This window comes from Protomyctophum parallelum (assembly GCF_964188405.1).
Source record: "Protomyctophum parallelum genome assembly, chromosome: 22".
NCBI classification, from domain to species: Eukaryota; Metazoa; Chordata; class Actinopteri; order Myctophiformes; family Myctophidae; genus Protomyctophum; species Protomyctophum parallelum.
The window spans coordinates 2,339,863-2,359,442 of record NC_139714.1 but is presented as its reverse complement, the minus strand read 5'-3'; the positions used below and the strand labels follow the sequence as shown (position 1 = coordinate 2,359,442).

Genomic DNA, 19,580 nt, shown 5'->3' with positions numbered 1-19,580 from the left:
TTACGCTCATTACAGCCCAGTCTGTTGTTTAACCACACAAACCCTATAGGGCATAGCAGTGGCAGGAATGTTGTGGTGCCACAGATGGAAAACCCATTCATTTTTCAAACATTTCCAAACTTATTTATATAAATTATATTTGAAGATGGGAACCAAAAGGCATCCAGACTCCTGGTGAATCAAGATCATAAAACATTTGATGTGTAAAATACATACATACATACATACATACATGTATACATACATACATACATACATACATACATACATACATACATACATACATACATACATACATACATACATACATACATACATACATACGTATATACGTACATACGTACGTACGTATCATTCTGGGGTGAACATTCAGCGAAGATAGCCGATCTACAAGCTCACAACGAGTCGCAACACAGCTAATACATTTGGTGTTGAGAGGGAAAAATGGACCATAGAAGAACAAATTTAAATAAAGATAGCCTATGAAGGCTAAAGTTTGGAGGAGAGAGGCTGTCGGGCAGGGGGGGGGGGGGTATTTTAGCATCAAATGCAGAGGGTATATGTATGGGTGACAAATAAACCCCTCTCTTCTTATGTCATGTAACAGATAACATGTGGCAACACGTTGATATGGCTGGGATTGAATGGAGCACATATCTCAATGTTAATTCACAATATACCGTGTGGGGGAAAAAAAAAAGAAATCTAAGCTGCAGTTACAGTAAAAGGCAACAGGATAATGTGGAACTATAGGTTTTTTTTAATTACTTATTTTTGCAATGCTTCCTTTTACCTTTGTTGCATCCTAAAAGGCACTCAACCTTCCATTCTGATAAGAGACAAGGCATGGATGAAAACTATTAAAGAAAAACAAGGGTTCTTTTAATCTGTTTCATTGGTGTCACGCATTGGAAAATTGCAGATCTGCAAGCTCACAACACTGTCCACATTGTGATTCGACACATTTGGAGCTTGTAGATCTTCAGGCTGCTTAAGCTTATGTTTTGACAGTATGGCACAGACTTTAGAACGAAGTTAAACAAATGCAGAACAAAACAACATCTCCACCCAACGTCATTGTGTTCAATATGCAAAGGAAAAGGAACCCTGATGCAAATATGGCAGGTTAACACATGGCAAACTACAGTACATAACTACTTCACCAAGTTATTTGTTTTCCCTTGTGTGCAAAGGAGGTAAAAAATAAAAGACATCGTATAAAATGAACATTTAGGACATGGCTCGTTCAGCGTCCCTGCATTTACACTCAAAATGAGAGCGATGAAAGGTAGAAAATTATCTGAGGCGTCCAGCACCAGAAGAAAACTGTTCTTAAGTACACACCCCATGAAGCCTTGTATTTATGGAGATTTAGGCCTATTTAGTTTTTGTCAGAGTACTGACCCTGAGCCAATAATTCGATGACCGGGTAGCTGGTGCTGTTCATCGACCACCAGGAAGAAATCTCCATGAATTCAAGGCTGCATGGGGGGGGTCATATTTTTGGCCTTTAAAGCTCAACATTGTGATAGTAATCATTACTACAGAGTGTGTGTTCAGTAACAGTGTTACATAGCTCAACATTCTGAGAGTAATCATTACATCATCATTACAGAGTTTTTGTTCAGTATTAACCCCCAGTGTCCTCACCTGAAAATGAAATTTGTCTCAAATGAGCTGGAGAGACGGGGAGACCTGTTACTCTCGGAACATAGAGCTATTTTCCGCTTACTTTTAACAAAAGCATAAAAAACTAAAAAAAACTCACTTACATCTCCTATAACTTTCTAAATGTCTAACAGATAGCAAGTGTGTTCTTGTTAATCCCTCTCTTCATATCTATGTCAGGCCACTTGAGAACCCAAAGAATGCATCAAAGAGGCCAGTGTTCTCTTCACTTGGTCCTTGGCAGATAGCAGATATACTGCAGCTCAATTAGCAACCTATTCACCCCTCTGGAAAAGTCATACATGGTACCTCCCCCCCAGAGGAGCCGTACATGGTACCTTCCACATTTCTTCGTTCAGATAAAGAGTGTGTCTCTGTTTGTGTGTGTGTGTGTGTGTGTGTGTGTGTGTGTGTGTGTGTGTGTGTGTGTGTGTCTGTGTGTGTGTGTGTGTGTGTGTGTGTGTGTGAGAGAGAGATAAATGGTTGTTTTAGGCTTATGGTTTTAAACGTTTTGCAGATCTACAAGCTCACAATCTATCACACTTTGACAACAATGTATCACACTTTGACACGTACTCTGTGAGCTGGCTATTACGGGCTTTAGGGTTAAAGATGGCAAAATGTATGTCCTTACAAGTATAGTACCACAAACGTGTGTGTGTGTGTGTGTGTGTGTGTGTGTGTGTGTGTGTGAAGGGAGGGGGGGGGGGGGCTATGGCGAGGATGCATGAAGATGAGTTAGTTGTCCTCAATGTATTTGACATTATTGTATGCAAGTTATGTTTTGCTCCCTTATCCACATGGTCACATATGGTCGGCAATGATCGCAGGCTCAAATAACAACATATCTAAGACATCACAGTTGACAACTTAAGCAAAACCTAAATGAACATTAGACCACTGTTGAGTGTTCTTCTGTTCGGTACACAGTATGCATCCTTCTTGGTTGGGTCCGACGTCTCCGAACCTCAACAGTATTTGGCAACAAGTCATGCCGATTCCGTTTACAAAACGAAATAAGAATTCCTTTCACACATGTCACACACATGACGATGCCTTCTCCCAGTGCCATTTAATTCCTTGATAAATTTCAGCACTATTCAAGCCTAAAACCAGGATACCGTTTCACCCTTCGTTTTTGTTTTGTCTTCTTGTCTTTCAGTGCATTATTTTAGTTCTTTTTCCTCCAGGCCTCTCCACTCCTCCCGTCTCTGCGCTGGGACAAAGACCCAGAGGGCGTTGCCTAGTCTAGCAGCTGTCCCAGCTGTCAGTCAGATACGCCCCCCACCCCCATTTCACTCTTAATAGCCTTAGAGACACACATGCACGCATGCACACACGGCGGGGGGGGGGCAGAGATATGGTGGGTGGGTGGCTTTTCGGGGGGAATGTACAGATTGTGTCGTGTTATTGTGTGTGTTTTGTGTACCTTGTCATAAGAGACGTTCTTATGACAAGTGAACTACCAGCAGGGGGTGCTGTGTGTGCGTGTGTACAGCACACAGTGGTGATGTATAGGCGAGTATCAGGGGAATATTATGCATGTTTGTGCATTGTGCATGCGTGTCAATCACGGCACTATGACTCCTCCTTCGCCACCCCCCCTGCCTTGACCCCCATCCCCCCTGCCTTGACCCCAACCCAAACAAATCCTCTTCATTCTGAATTCAGTGGTTCTCGAACGTTTTCTAAAAATGTCAAGGATTACCCATAACGGGTGTGCACTCCGGGAGTGCACAAATGGACCGATCCATTTTGTTCCATGTGCACGCTCCCAGAGTTAATACAGACCTGTAAAGGGTCCATTTGGAACGCCCCTCATGGAACCGCCCCCTCCCCCCCCCCCGAGGGTCCCCGGACCCCACTTTGAGAACCAGCGTTCAATAATCATCATCTCATCCTCCTTCTTCTTCTTCCTATCCGAACAGCCTTCCCCCCATTTCGCTCTAGCTCCGCCCGTCCCGTGATGGTGGGCACTGGCCCACGCGCATGCGCAGCGTGCCGCTCTTGTGCAGCTGCCAGAGCTGCACGAACTCCTCGGGCATGGCGTGGAACCACTTGTACGGCAGGATGTTGTCGTAGTAGTGGTGGCTGACCGGCGCGCCGTCCGGCCCGGCAGCGAACGGCCAGAAGCCGTACGCCGTCACCTCCTCGCACAGGCCCAGCGCCAGGCTCACCAGGAAGAGGCCCGTGGAGAGGCGGCGCGCGTGCACGCCACGCCCCTTCCAGAACTTGCCCACGGCGCGCAGGAAGTCGGGGTTGGCGAAGAGCACGGTGAGGTCGGAGGAGGCGTCGGCGAGTGCGTGGTACGCCCGCACCGACGGCTCGGTGCCCGGCTTCATGGAGAACGCCGGCATGTAGACGAAGCCGGAGCCGTAGGCCCGCATGCCGTCCACAAAGGACTTCCTGGACCACAGGAGATTCTGGAACCTAGAGAGAGAGAGAGAGAGAGAGAGAGAGAGAGGGCATTTGTTGTTTTTAGTAGTTTTAGGGTTTCAACTAGAGATACCATTTTTTCCTTCCTGGTACCGATTCCGATACCCATACCTTGGTCGATACAGAGTGCCGTCTATCCGATACCAGCGCGTCATTTAAAAAACATATTTTACAACAGTGGTTCGCAAAGTCTCTCCCCCCAAAGTGTCTTTGGGGGGGGGGGGGGGTTACCAGATGGACCCTTAGAGGTCTGTAACTCTGAGAGTGTACAAATGGAACCAAACACGTAGGGTCCATTTGGTTCCATTTGTACACTGTCAAGAGTTGAAATAAGTCCTTGAAATAAAACAGTTTGACTTATCTAGGAATGAATACAAAATCTACTAAAAAAAGTTAGTAAAACAATAATGTAAATTGTACAGTAAGAATATAAAACACAAGTGAAACATCAATTCAAAATATTACTGTAAATGAAATGTCATCGTGTGATAAATTACATGGGATCAGAATGGCACAGACTGACTGATACTCCATACAAGTATCGGCAGCTTTTCCGATACTGGTATTGGTATAACTCTAGTTTCAAGGGTTGAAATAAGAACGTCTGCTGACTAGCTGACTAATCAGTATTCTGGTCTGGTCACTCTGTATGCTGTGCTTCTACAAATAGGAATTAGTTTCCGTTGTTTCACACAGATGTTACACAGTACAAAGACAGGTCAGTGTTATTCATATACATGCACACACACACACACACACACACACACACACACACACACACACACACACACAGGCGTGTACGTTGTACGCTAGCAAGCATAAATGTACTCGATCACTCACTCACTGACTCGCACGCACAGAACACACACACACACACACACACACACACACACACACACACACACACACACACACACACACGCACACACACACACACACACACACACACACACACACACACACACATTCCAAGCATTAGTTTTGCACGAAAAAGCACTCCTTGGCCTAAATTCGTCCATAGCCACTTGCTTGATGACCTCATCACATTTGTGATGACGGCTATGGCCGTTTTTAGTCCAAAGAGTGTTTTTCGTGCAAAACCACCTTGTAAGCAGTACCAATTGAGGATAATATCAGTGTTGGCCAGTGTTTGGCCACTGCACTGAAGGAGAAATGAAAGCCATATGAGGGTCCAACAGTGTGGTCTCAGTGCCGTACCTTTTCTCTATGATGCTGGGGTTGGCGGTGACCAGATGGGTTCTGGTTCCTACGTCCTCAACGTAGTCTTTAGAAAGCGGAGGAAGATTACATCTAGATGAGGTGAGACAGTAAACAAACATAACTTTTCAGGATTAAAACTCAAAAAGCAGAAAAAGTTGCATGTAGATCGGCAAACTCGACTTGTGGATCAGCATATGTTGATTCTTTTGAGTTTTCAAACATGTTTGAAACTAAGTGAAATATCCCTTTAACGGTTTGGCTAATTCAAATACTCATTAATCTATCCTAATATAAAAGTGTCTATTATTAGTGCAGGGCTTGGTTTTACCAGCCCCATGGTGCAGAGCAGCAGTGGGGGTTAAAAATGGATGAAAGCAAAATGAAATCTCCTGAATGAAAATGTTTGTATGACCAAGTCCAAATGTGCAATTTGTGAAACAGGAGTGTGAGAAAAAAACAGTCACACTGTCTTCACTTAGTTTATTTCAGCTGAGTGACAACGTTTCGGTCTAAACGACCTTCATCAGGTATGAAGTTCAGTCATGACTGGCACGACAGAGAGCACTTTAATCCATGTGTTAAGGTTACAAGCTAAGAGAAAGACACACTGACCTCTCTGTGGAATCCAAATGAGTGAAATCAGTCATGACTGAGAACTCTCATCCATGAACACAGCTGTGATTCGGTCACAGCTGTGTTCATGGATGAGAGTTGATATACAGTAAAACAGCACGAGACCTCAGGCGTGATATCGCTTTTTTATTTTGCAACCATTTTTGGTGTGGTTGACCTTTAAACTGTTTTGTTGCAATAGTTGCGACTAGTTGTAGTTACTTTGGGCTATAGGTGACATGGTGTTAAGAATATGCAATATAATTCCCGTTTTTGGAGAAGAGCAAGTGCTACGTATCACGATATGAGCTTCACGATACGATTTTTCACAATATTTTAAACACTAATTTATTTTACAGACAAAAATATTTGTTTATGATTCATCTCCCCCCCCCCCCCCCCCGGGCTTTTTTCACAATTCTTATTTAAACTACATTGCAAAAGTAGGATTACTTTTCATGTAAATAACTGTAAACATTTCTTGTTTAGATCCTAGCTCGAGTTAACATGTAAAACAAAAAAGCTTTCTTTGATGGCATCTTAGGATAGATGTAGAGTTTGTAGACCTATTTGAGAGTGCAAAAACACAATTGTCTTCCTTGATGTATTAATGAGCATCAACGACGATCACCTGGACACAGTCACAGACACACAGCTCGACCCCTCTGCAGGCTTCTACTACGGTCTCTCATTTCTCTCCAAAATAACTTGAATATGATAGAATATGATTAAAGCTCACACGTCATATCACACACACTAGCCCCCCTAAAAGAAAAATGAAAATCGATTTATATTTTTTATTAAATCGATATATATCGTCGGGATTAATATCGATATATCGTTACATGCCTAGTCTTACCGCATGATGAAGTCAGCCTGGTCGATGTCACGTCCACAGCTGCTGTGTCTGAGGACACCGCCGTTGCCCACCACGGCACACCTCTTCAGGGGGGTCGGCAGAGGGTTGTCCTGGTCAGAGGAGGAGACACGTCCAGTTAACGTCACGTTTATCCATGCACTGTACAGCACGATGGTTATAAAAGAGGGACCCCCGTGAAAATATTTATTTCAGAAAACTGGAGAATTTAGAATAATATTTTAAAATTTTGAGGTCAGGCCTAATAGATATTTTAGATTTTAGCAGTGAGCCCAGTGCCTCTGATGTCATTGACACTGGGCTCACTTCCTTCATGGACTACAATTCCCACAATGCTTTGGTGCAATGCTCCTCCTTGTGGTTAGGGGGAGGGCTGTCTTACCCCAGGGAAGTGTTCTAAATCTTCTAAACGTCATTAACATGTATTTTTTAAGCAAACTAAAAGACTTATCGCAGCGTAGTCAAGTCATGTCAATTGTATTTCTAGAGCACATTTAAAACAACCAAGTTTGCCCAAGTGCTGGACAGCATAAAACAAGCGTATACAGTCGGCAAAATGCACAAAAAGATACAGTAAAAACATTTTTCACGAGTAAAATAAAAGAAGTACAGAACAAGACAAGAGATGGGAGAGCACAGCGACACATGATTAAAAAGTGGGGAGGGGCATGTGGTGTTAAAAGGCCAGGGAGAACATGTGTGTTTTTAGACGAGATTTAAAAATGTCCATATAAGGTGCAGCTTTCACAACCAGTGGCAGGGCGTTCCAAAGTCTGGGTGCAGCGACTGAGAACGCTCGGTCGCCTTTTGTTTTCAGGTTAGACTCGTTATTAGGTGTCGTACCGTTCTGAACATAGTTCACGTGCGACTCTGACATACATACAAGATACAAATCGTAGATACAAACATAGATACAAATGCACATACACATGTCACTACGACAACATGCACTGTCAAAGGCACGGCAGATTGCAAACAAACATACTATAGAACGAACACACACACACACACACACACACACACACGCACACACAGTATTAAGTTGACAATTTCAGTAGTAGTTCATTGTTTTCTTTGCACTCTATTTACATTACCATTTACATTTACCCGCTGGTTTCGTTTGTTGACTAAAGCTCATGTTATTGACTAGCCTGCACTTTGTAGGTCTGGATGAAGAGCGGCTGCTAAATGGCTGCATTGTAAAGTAACTAGATGGTATAATACTGTAGTGTTTTGTTATGAGCACAGTGCAGCGACCAGAGCATTCTTTTAATATCCTGTCTCAGTGCGGTGTGCTGACAGACCAGCGTGGAAACCCCAGGGGCACTGGAAAGACAGTCACAGCATACAGAGGTCAAACAGATAGTGGATAATTATTGTGGACTAAGAACACAGTTTGCCGGTCACTGCTACAGTACAGAGCTGATCATGAGGTTATTTCTTCCCTTCTCTGGAATTCTGCCTCAAAGCAGACCAGAGGTAGGACAACTGTCCTTCTCTGATGTCATCGCTAGGGACACATGTATCGGTAAGCAAGGACCGTGGAGTCTTGCGTGCCATTGTGAAATCCATGATCTCAAAAACGATGATGATGTCTAACTGTTTCAAGTCAAGGACTCACCAAGTTGCATCTTTCTTTCTTTCTTGCACATCACATGCTTTGTCTCACCCCCCCCCCCCCCCCCACAAACACATACATACACGCCCCAAACATCCAAATTCATTCAAATCCCAAAGGAAGTCAATTCCCGCAAACACCCACACACTTGTCTGCATTGATTTATTGAAAGAGATCAATGGTCAGCAGCTGTGTATGGAGGTCTGTCCATGGTCGCGCACACAGTCGCACGCAGTCATGCACACACACACACACACACACACACACACACACACACACACACACACACACACACACACACACACACACACACACACACACACACACACACACACCATTGAAGATTTCCTCAACTATCAAGTCATACAATAGTGTTGTACACATGATACATCATTTTATATTATTAACAGATGATCTGCATGAGTCAGAGACACAGATGGACACAAACTGATGGAAACAATTGTGCTCATTATTCCTGCCTACTCACTTTTCACCCCCTCTTGTGTGTGTGTGTGTGTGTGTGTGTGTGTGTGTGTGTGTGTGTGTGTGTGTGTGTGTGTGTGTGTGTGTGTGTGTGTGTGTGTGTGCGCTTGCGCGTGCGTGCGTGTGTTTACTTGAAACTCTTGAGCTCTCCATGGTTTTGAGTGATGTTCTGAGGTCTTTTCTGATTGTCCGGTGATCCCGATTGGAACATTGGTGTTTTCTAGAGCAAGGATGGCCTCATTGCTCGCTAGCATTGACACTAAATATTTAGCATCTAAAATTAATATGCCATTATATAATTATTAATGATTTTTTTTGAGGAGCGCTAGCCCCTCCTCTGCACAGCTTTGTATGTTTGTGTGTATGGGCACGGAATGTGCACAGCTGATTGGCCTAGCACGGAATGTGATGTATGATGATAAGTAGGGATACACGATAATTATCGGCCAGATAGCATTATGTTATCGGCCCGATAATATATTGTATATATATTCTTTAATTTACATATTTCTATATAGCTCGCCGGAATCGGCCCGGCCCCCTCGGCGCGTTTCTGGGGGTCTGGATGTTCCGGGGACCCCCCCGGGCACTCGCCGGGGACCCCCAAAGACCCCCAAAACTCTCTCATTTCTCTACCGTTTCGGACGTGGGGCAGCTCGCCGGGACCGGGCCGGCACCCTGGCTGTGGTCCTGTGGGTCTGAACCCTGGCTGTGGTCCTGTGGGTCTGGAACTTCCGGGGACCCCCACACGGAGTTGCACCACTCACTTCACACGGGTGTGGTTTTTTATTATCGGTTATTAGTTTATTACAAAAAATCTATATTGTGCATCCCTAATGATAAGAGCACTCCTCACTTCACAGTGTGATTTTTATTAAATTACACACTGTATCGAATAGGTACTAGGTAGGTATCGCGATGGAAAAAATCTTTAATTCCAAGCCAAGGACCCCCAATTTGATATGAATTGCTGTTATGTGGAGTTGTGGACCTGCCTACCAATGGCACCATTCAGCAGGCTGAGAAAGGTTGCAGTTTCTTATAGCTTGTAATCTCAATCGATGATGTCACCTTCGAAGATTAGCTTGAAAATGACAGAGGTGCTCCATAAGCCTATACTTCATAGCATGATGCCCAGCTCAGTGGTCTTGTGGTTAGTGTCCACCCTGAAGCTGGAAGGTCGGGGTTCGATCCCAGGCCGAGTCATACCAAAGACCCGGTGCCTCCCTGCTTGGCACTCAGCACCAAGGGTTGGATTGGGGTAAATCCCTGCGACATATTAGGGTGTACTTGACAATTGTTTTTTGGGAATATGTTTTGTGTGCTACAGTATGCCCAAAATTAGGATGTCAGGTTTAAAGTGGTTAATTTGGGAAAGTTTGTTGTTGTTTATTTCATTAGCCTACTGAAAATGCACTTTCTTTGATTCAGTAGCATAGATCATAGAAAGATCTGTGTAAATCACTATTACCTTTTCAAGTCACACCGTGTGCTGCTTTCTCATAATAATCCCTGTAGTCTTTGAATTTGAACCAATCCAAACTCAAACCACTTTGACTCTCAAAACACTCCGCCAGCTCATTAAAAGTATGAAAAATAAAGCTGGAATAATAACAAGCATCGGGGGAATCTAACGTAGGGCTACTGTACAGTACAGTGAACAACAAAGACTAACCCGCACATTAACGAGCACATCCCTAATTGGCACATTTCTTGGCAGCTGCTATCAGTGTTGCCAGATTTTGTAAGAGAAATAAGCAAACCATGTCTATGAAAACATAGCCTGGGCAGCATTCCTTTTCGGGTTTATGATCCGGTCGGGAGCGGATGATATCGTTACGTCATGTTGTAGTCATTGTTTTGTAGTCATCAGGCCGGAACCCTCAATCTGGAACTTCCTTAAATTCCCTCAAACCGATTTTTCCCAATAAAAGCTGCAGGCTACGAGAGAACAAGGCACGCTATTATTGTTATCTTCCGGTTTGAGGGAAAGGAAGTTCCAGATTGATGGTTCCGGCCTGATGACTACAAAACAATGACTACAACATGACATAACGATATCATCCGCTCCAGACCGGTTCACACCGCAATTTTGTAACACAGACCAGGCTTTCCTCCGATGTGGAAAGCCTAGTGACGCGAGGTTAATGAAAACAAGCCCCAAAAGAAGCAACTAGGCCACATTTAAACCGATATACATTGGCTACTTGAAAATACGTAGCCGAGTTACAAGCTCACAACGCGTTGTGCCGGTGTGCACTTGTAGATCTGTTGTTTTCAAAAGATTCTGGGAAGACAAATTAGTCAAATACTGTACATTATTTATTTTGGAGGGTACTTGACATGAACATGTTTGAGAACCACTGGTTTAAACAACATAAATAAGCAACAACAAACACTACAGATATTGACAAGCATCTCTACAGAAAAACAAGCCCAAAGTCACTTATAATAAGCAGACATGGCAACACTGGCTGCGATCGCAGCACTGCTACGAGGGAAGAGGATGTGTGTGTATGAGTGTGTGTGTGTGTGTGTGTGTGTGTGTGTGTGTGTGTGTGTGTGTGTGTGTGTGTGTGTGTGTGTGCGCGTGCGCCCTTATATCCTGCCATGGCTTATTTTTGGTACTCGGTGGTTACACTTTCTCGGCAAGCTCTCCCTTATTGTGTGTGTGTGTGTGTGTGTGTGTGTGTGTGTGTGTGTGCGCGCACGCATGCAATAGAGAGCTACAGCAGAGAGAACAACAGAAGCAAAGAGAGAGGACTACTACTAGTTGAGATGTTTCACAACCACTTCACATTAAAAAAGACTATTATTATCATTCAACCAGGCTTGGTCTGCTGTATTACAGTATAATTACAGTATATAAGAGGGTATTTATAAACCCTCGAGATGAGGCACAAATATAAAAAAATATATATTATGAATAAGCGTAAGAAAGCATTAAAAAGGTGTCACTGGGAATAATAATCCTTTGTTATTCCCAGTGACGCCCAGGCCAAAGGCATGGGGAGAGTATGTTTTGCACGTCCATGTGTCTGTCTGTGGACAGCTAATCTCTGGCACCGTTGGCTTGTTTTTTATATTTATCTTCTCTCAGCTTTAACCTGTACCTTCTTTTTGTGACGCATTTTTAACTAACCTTGCTGTATGCTAGTATGATCAATCAATTGATCAATCAATCAATCAATCAATCAAACCTACAGTATCCATCAATCTTCAATACCGTCAAAAATACAGATTTATCTAAAGAAAAAAGAGATGTGTATGGTGACCTGACTGAGGCAGATTCTACAAATGGCTTCTAACACTCACACTTCAGAGATTTTGCAAAAATATTTAAAAATAGCAGATGTACATGTGCAGATGGCATGAAGTGACACGTTGTGAGCTTGTGTATCTGCTATTTGTAATAGCCAAAGCAAAAATCTAAAATCAAAGAAAGAAAAAAGAAAGAAATCCTGGTTTTAATGGGTTGATGCAATGGTTCTCAGCTGGGTCTGGGGACCCCCAGGGGTCCTTTAGGGGGTTTCAGGGGGGTCTGGGGACCCCCAGGGGTCCTTGAGGGGGTTTCAGGGGGGTCCCCAGTAACATTAGTTAGTATGATATAGCATATAAATCACTTCTTTAACCATAAATAAATTGACTATTTGACAATTGCCTTATTTAAAAATTTCCTAATGGATCCAAAATGGTCCAAAATAAACAAAATATGACAGCCTTATATCCAGCCTTCATCAGTGTTGGTTGGTTACATTTCCAACACTGAAGAGTATTCCGTGCTCAAATAAGCCCCCCCAAAAAAGTCTTATATTCAGGCCAATATGGTACATAGGAATCGTTAATTTAAAGGGAACCTCTTAAAACCCTGCAGGACCCAAGTTGTGTGAATTTCTGGGTTGAGGGTATATGCAAATATCCTGGCCAATGGCATTGAAAGACTAAACAATGAACATCAATGATGATGTTTAGGAGAAAAAAGAAACGGAAAAAGAAAATAGATAAACTTTTTCTTTTTATATATTTTGATTTTTGTGTGTGTTGAAAGTAGAAATAAATCTGGGTCTTGCAGGGTTTGGAATCGGAACGTTAAGAGGGAATCGTTAAGGAACCAAAATCGTTCTAAAAATCCTAAAGGATCCCAAGTAACCCTAGTGGAAATACACACAACCCTCACATTAACAACACCTAATCTATGTGCGCGCGCACACACACACACACACACACACACACACACACACACACACACACACACACACACACACACACACACACACACACACACACACACACACACACACACCCTCACACACACACACACACACACACACACACACACACACACACAGAGTCCTTGATCTCCATCCAACCTCTGGGGCCTTTAGCAGAGTTGGATGGAGATGTGGCTTTCACATGCATTCTTCCATCCTTCTCCCTGGGACCATTTTAGCATCTCCTCCTCTAGATCAGGGGTTCTCAAAATGGGGGGGTCCCCAAATGATTTTGGGATGGTCCCCGGATTATTTGCTTAATGTGCAACATTGTTTTCTCACTCAAACAGTAAACAATGGCCAATTGTCAAATATTAAATTAACACTTTGACTGACAAGAACATCTATAGAGCGTCGCAGGGCACCGGAAGGGAATTTCCCATTAATTTTTCCATAGACGTTTCAGAAAGTATTTATTTAAAGACCTTTAGCCTCAGACAAAGTCAAATCGGCTCCTGGCAATGAACACGTTTTTTAGGCGGAAACAATTCATTAGAAAGAAGAAAAAAGGGCAGGGTACAACACCTTTTTTTACAGTTTTTATTCTTTCCAATTATTTGTTCGTCCCAAAATAATTGTGTTTATTGTCATGATTTGTCAGGAGCTGAGTTGGCTTTGTCCGAGAAAAATGAATGGGAAATTCTCTTCTGGTGCCCTCGTTGTTCTGAAAATTAGATTTATCTCGATTCTTTTCCCAGATTGCGATTTTGGTCAAAACAAGAAGAAACACCACAGACTAGATGATGATCACAATATAATATTTGTAATTTCAGCTCTTCCGCAGAGGAGCAGAGCTTCTTTATGATTCATGTATTCATCAGCCACTGTAACCAGATTAAGTCAGCCAGGAAATTCATTCGCTGCAATAAAAGGGGCCACTAATGCCCTGTGGGTTCAAGCAAAGACATGCAACTGCCTTTAAGTTCTTCTGGTCGCCCAGTAAAGGAATGCAAAGAATGACGCAAATGATTTATTAGGTTAAAACACCACGATGAACCCTACTAGCTCATAGTGTCACTATCCTGGTGGGGGAGAAGAACATTCGCCGGGATATTAGCCGATGTACAAGCTCGCATACGTGTCGCATTATGAGCTTGTGGATCTGTTCGGATCTATTTTGGTAAGATATTTACTGTAGAGCGGAAAAAAGGGATCCATGTCGGCCCGGAACACAATCGATGAACTGATCATTCAAATTGATTATGATAATGCCCGCAGCCCGCCCATTTGACCCATCTTACCATTTATAAATCAGGCTTCAAGCCTGGCTTTAGGCCTGATTTCAGATTTTCGAGTGGGCCCTGCCCCTGATCCAGAATAGGTTGAGAATACAGCTGGGTATAGCTACAGTACAACCTGCTAAAACCGGGAAAGCATGTGTCATTTTAAGATTTTAGCGTCTACAAGATCTACAAGCTCACAGTGTGTCACTTTGTGCCACACCGTGAGCTTGTCTTTGGAGGATGTGTGCGTGCGTGTGTGTGCGTTTGTGCACATATAATATATGTCAAGCGTGCGTACATAATTAATTTCGTAGGTCCTTGGGCATGAACAAAAGATTGAGAACTACATGGTCTAACTTAAAAAAACACATAGGCTTGATGATCCTCTTGCGAATAATTACAACTGAACATGGGCCGACAACATATCACTAGCCTACTGTCTGAAATGTGAGCTTGTTTCGAATGGGGAAAAACTAAAAGTGAAATTCCAGGACTGGGCCAGTCTGGAGTGCTCTGCTGGAACTCTCCCAAACCTGCAACCCAACTCCGGATAAGTGGCTGAAGTTGGATGGATCGATGGAGTTCTGCATTTGTGTTCCCATAGACTATATGGTCACGCCTTGTGACATCACACCTCCATGTATGGTCACGCCTCGTGACATCACACCTCCATATATGGTCCCACGTCCATATATGGTCACACCTTGTGACATCACGCCTCTTGACACGTCACACCACCATATATGGCCATCTTGACAAGTTGATATATGAAGATCATGCAACTGACCTCATCTAACCCTGGATAACCATACATGGAGAAGACTGGATCATCACCTAGATCTGCATATATGGATCCGGCCAGCAACTCTACATCTGACCTCAAAGCTCAAACCTTTAGATCTCCATATGGAGCTGACCTGTTTTGACATTTCAAGAAGAATTTTAGAAGCCCAATGTACAAGCCCAAAACACGCCCTGTGCCAGCGTGCATCTTTTGATTATGAAGCCTAAAACCCAAACAGAAATGTAATGTTAATTCATAATGTTCCAATGTCCAGTGATGACACAATAAAATCGTTAACCGCAATTATTTGAGCAACAACCCTGAAGCAGGACGTCTAATCTCTGAGCCCCTCTGAAACAGTGTCCTGTTACACCGCCGCTGCTGCCGCTGTAGTGCTGACAGGGAGAAAATCATTCACAACCATCTGGTCTTACTTTCAATCCGCCTGTCTGTGTGACTGCGAGAGATGTAGGCTACGTTGGGGGAGGGGGCACTCTCTCTCTCTCTCTCTCTCTCTCTCTCTGTGGGGCGTGGGGGGTTTGGGGGGAAGACAGTAGCTTGTGTAGAAAAGCAATTTGAGGAAAATATAAGTGGACGTTACTGAGGGGGGACGGGGGGGGGGACGGGGGACGGGGACGGGGGGAGGGGGGAGGCCGTTCAAATGGTTATTATGCGCTGTAACCATGGCAACGTTCAATAAAAAGGTGTCATGACTCATCTAGCATCACGTCGCTGTCAGGCAGAGACCTCTTATCTCCATATTCTATAAACCTGTTTGTGTGTCCTTTTAAAAAAATCCCGTAAATTAACGGCGTACCTCATCATACCTCAGTGACACAAAAAGCATAGCTGCTAGCTGGAAAGACGGAAGAGCTCGTCGATCTGCTACTTTTGCCATTTTTTTATTGACTCGTGAAAAGTCACAGTTTTGGACATATGAGGTTTCCACCCGACAGAGGCAGTTAGCAAAGTACTACTACAGCTTAGATATGTCAATACGCCCTGTGTGCATGTGCACTGTACAACTCTATTCTTAACACTGCCACAAAACCTTTTACCGATATGTATATATATAGTGCTACTCTCGTAATTACCCACACCACGCCTCCTCGTATGTAGTCTTGTTGTGTGATGTCTGTGTATACACTCCATCCCAGATCTACACTTACCCAAATGTCAGATTCTTTGTTATGTTTTGTCAAATTCCTGTGCAAATAATATGATGATCGGGTCGATGACCACAACATACTGTAATGGTATTAAAGGGTATATTCATGCATTGATGTGATCGACCTATTCAGTCCAAAACGCTAGTGTCCTTCTGGCAATGCCTTCACACACGCACGCACGCACACAGTGTTGTTAGACTCACCGGCACAAAGAGAGGGTAGGTGTCATTGTTGACGGTGTGTGAGTGGTAGAACTCTCCGTCGTACCAGAGGACCTTGCCGAGGGGGGAGTTCTCCTTGGTCACCGCAAACATCTTCTGCGGGTCGCAACATTCTGTCAGCAACTTTCTGTGGAGACAGGAAACGCGACATAACAGTATTACCACTATAGGTTTGATGATGGTTTAAAGGAGTAGTTCACCCAAAAATGTGTTACTGATGAACAACTCCCTAGCCACCATCGAATTATTGGCTCAGGAATGCCGACAAAAACAAAAACATCTCCATGAATTCAAGCTATCATGGGGTGTGTAATTGAAAGAAAATAAGTACTTTTTTGGGGTGAACTACTAAACTGCAATTGTCTGGAAGCTACAGGAGTCAGTGGTCTGTATCTTTCAAACTTAAAGGAGTACCGGTATCTTGTTTTTTGTAATGTTCTGTTCTTCTCAAATAACACAGTAGATTTACAGGCCTGGGAGACAGGGTCTGTCTGTCCTTTGCATATCTCAAGAGCAGTTCATCCAATGATCGACATCATACTTGGGATGGTTTATTGCTGAGGACCCACGGTAGTGCACGGTCGAGTGTAAAGTTGATTGGATGAGCAGTTTTACCAGAACCAGCCTGCTCTTGAAGGAGCCATGCTGATCTGGCAAACTGCTCAACCGATTGACTTCACACTTGGCAGGTATATTGCGGAGGACTCTGGGAAGTGCTATCTCGAGTGTGAAGTGGAACGGATGAGCGGTTCTCCAGAACTGGCCCTCTCCAAACCGGCATGCATTCTGAACAGCAGCCATCGCGTATCTCAAGAACTGGTCATCCAATGAACTTCAAGCTTGACGGGTGTACTGCTGAGGACCTATAGGAGTGCAGTGTCAACTGTCAAGCCGATCGGATGAGCAGTTCTTCAAGAATCTGCCTGCTGCCCAGGCCGTGGCGTAACGGTCTGGGCACCTGACTGGTAATCCAGTCGCAGTGTGCCGCGGGTTCGACTCCCGAGCCCGACACGGCCTTTACTGCATGTCATCCCCCCATCTCTCTCCCGTTTCCTGTCAGCCTACTGTCTGTCCCTTCAAAAAATCAATAAAAGGCGTAAGCCGCAAAAAAATATCTTAAATAAAAAAAAAAAAAAAAAAGAATCTGCCTGCTCCGAACGGCCATGTGTTGTGAAAGGCTTGTGCGCTAGCACAATTAAACAGGCAGATCCCAGACGCAATTTGGACTTTTTCGGGTTTCCATCCGACCGAGACAATATACATGTAGGCATCTAAATGTATGTATGTATGTATGTATTGTGAGTGGCACAAATATGCACGGCTACCAAAAGCACCTCAATACTCTCATACACTGGCTATAGCTGACGCTGAAGTGTTCAGCATCACTCCTCTGATTCCGGAAAGCCGGAAAGAAAGCTGGCATGATATGTAGAAGCACACAGGGGGTCGGCATTTTGCCTGCTTTGTTCTTTTCTATGTAAAACAGGAGCAAAGCCAGCGCAATGACAGATCTTTAGGGCAATATTGCAGTGTCTTGTCCGTCCCTTAAAATGGGCAACTGTAAGTGTAACAAACCTGTTCTGGAGATGGTTATAGTGTCATCATCACCCAAGGCCTGTAACAATAATATAGGACTAATACTAGCACATGATTTGGGGCCCAATTTAATGCTTTAACTTATTTACCACGGGTTAACTGATTGATTGATTGAATACTGGTACTTAATTAACCTGCAAATAGTACATTTGGAAAGTTATACAGTTATACAATGATGCTAAAGGGATAACACAAAAAGCCCTATAGGCCTTAGCTATATAAGCCCTAGGGTCTTGTTTACATTGTGGGTTGTATGTGTATTCAATTAATCAAGCCCTTTAAAGACATCCAATAATATAGCTTACAGTAATGTAAGACATAGACTAAGACATCATCAACATTAGTAGCAATAAACGTATAAAAGTTACCATTATGATCCCAATGCCTTGTATGAATCCAATGTAGGCCTATACACACGAGCCTGGGTTACAGACAGTGTGAGAGCGTGAGGAGTCGGACAATGCTGTTTACACGCATGCCCCCTCAAAGCTGGACATAGGAGGGGCGCAAGCCCCTCAAACATGCGAGTGCATGATCCACCACTACCCACCTGTACAAATCAATGCCAGTCTGGTTCCTCTGCCACGCGGGACCCTGCCTCAGCACCTCGTCCACGATCTCCTTGTCGCTGGGGATCCTGTACCCTGGGAACACGTAGAACCAGCACAGCACCAGGACGCACAGCGCGGCCCACACAGAGAGCTTGTTCCTGCAGCATCGCACCAACATGTTTCCTGTCTGCGTGTGTGGCAGTGTGTCTCCAAAATACACACAACTCACGACAAGAACAAGCTCATTCAAAGTCAAACTGATGGTGGCATTAAAGGCGTCGTCTTCTTCTGTCTGAGCGTCTATTAGCCTCGGTACCCCAGCGTCTATTAATCGGCATCCTCTCTCATCCCAGATGGAGTGGATGTTGATGAATTTTCAAGCATCGAATCCCCCCGCTCCCCCTAGACCCCTATTCATGTGGAATGTCCCGTTCTGTTGCAGAAAAAGGGGGAACGGGTTCAGCCTGTCCTGTCCTTTTTGCAGCAGCGACGCGCTAGATCAGATCAGTGGGACAGACTGGATTCAGGGCTGCTGCAATCCGCGCCTCTCTGCTCGTCTCCTCGGTGCATCGGTGCGACGTTTCGCCGTTAACAACACGCAGCACAGCCTCGTCGCCGCCGTTATTATTGTGAGAGATGATGATGATGATGATGATGATGATGTGCTGGGCCCGGTCCCTCTCTGCAGCGGCATCCCCATTTAATTCGCTTCCGAAAAAAAACTGTCTCGACGGCCTGTGTCTGTCTGTCTGTCTGACTGACTGTCTGTACCCCGTCAGGTCCGACTGTCCTCCTCCTCTGTCCCCTGTCCTCTGAGTCCCCTCTGTCTGTCTCTGCTTGTCCTGCAGGC

The 19,580-nt window shown here is 44.1% G+C and overlaps 1 protein-coding gene across 1 annotated transcript; it reads right to left on the bottom strand.

Annotated features, from left to right (window-relative positions):
• Positions 1-3,559: 3,559 nt before the first annotated feature.
• On the bottom strand, positions 3,560-19,577 carry st8sia1 (ST8 alpha-N-acetyl-neuraminide alpha-2,8-sialyltransferase 1). Its single transcript, XM_083757533.1, has 5 exons — positions 18,730-19,577; positions 16,566-16,710; positions 6,797-6,906; positions 5,323-5,415; positions 3,560-4,098 (listed from the first exon to the last, which is right to left on the bottom strand). The coding sequence occupies exons 1-5, from the start codon at positions 18,906-18,908 to the stop codon at positions 3,615-3,617; spliced, it is 1,011 nt and encodes a 336-aa protein (XP_083613659.1). The 5' UTR covers positions 18,909-19,577; the 3' UTR covers positions 3,560-3,614.
• Positions 19,578-19,580: the final 3 nt, after the last annotated feature.

Excerpts from the sequence above, each read along its gene's own strand:
- st8sia1 (XM_083757533.1), bottom strand. The coding sequence starts at position 18,908 with ATGTTGGTGCGATGCTGCAGGAACAAGCTCTCTGTGTGGGCCGCGCTG. Across the intron at positions 6,907-16,565 it reads CCTACCCTCTCTTTGTGCCG|GACAACCCTCTGCCGACCCC; the intron begins GTGAGTCTAACA and ends TCCTCTGACCAG. Across the intron at positions 4,099-5,322 it reads CCCAGCATCATAGAGAAAAG|GTTCCAGAATCTCCTGTGGT; the intron begins GTACGGCACTGA and ends CTCTCTCTCTAG.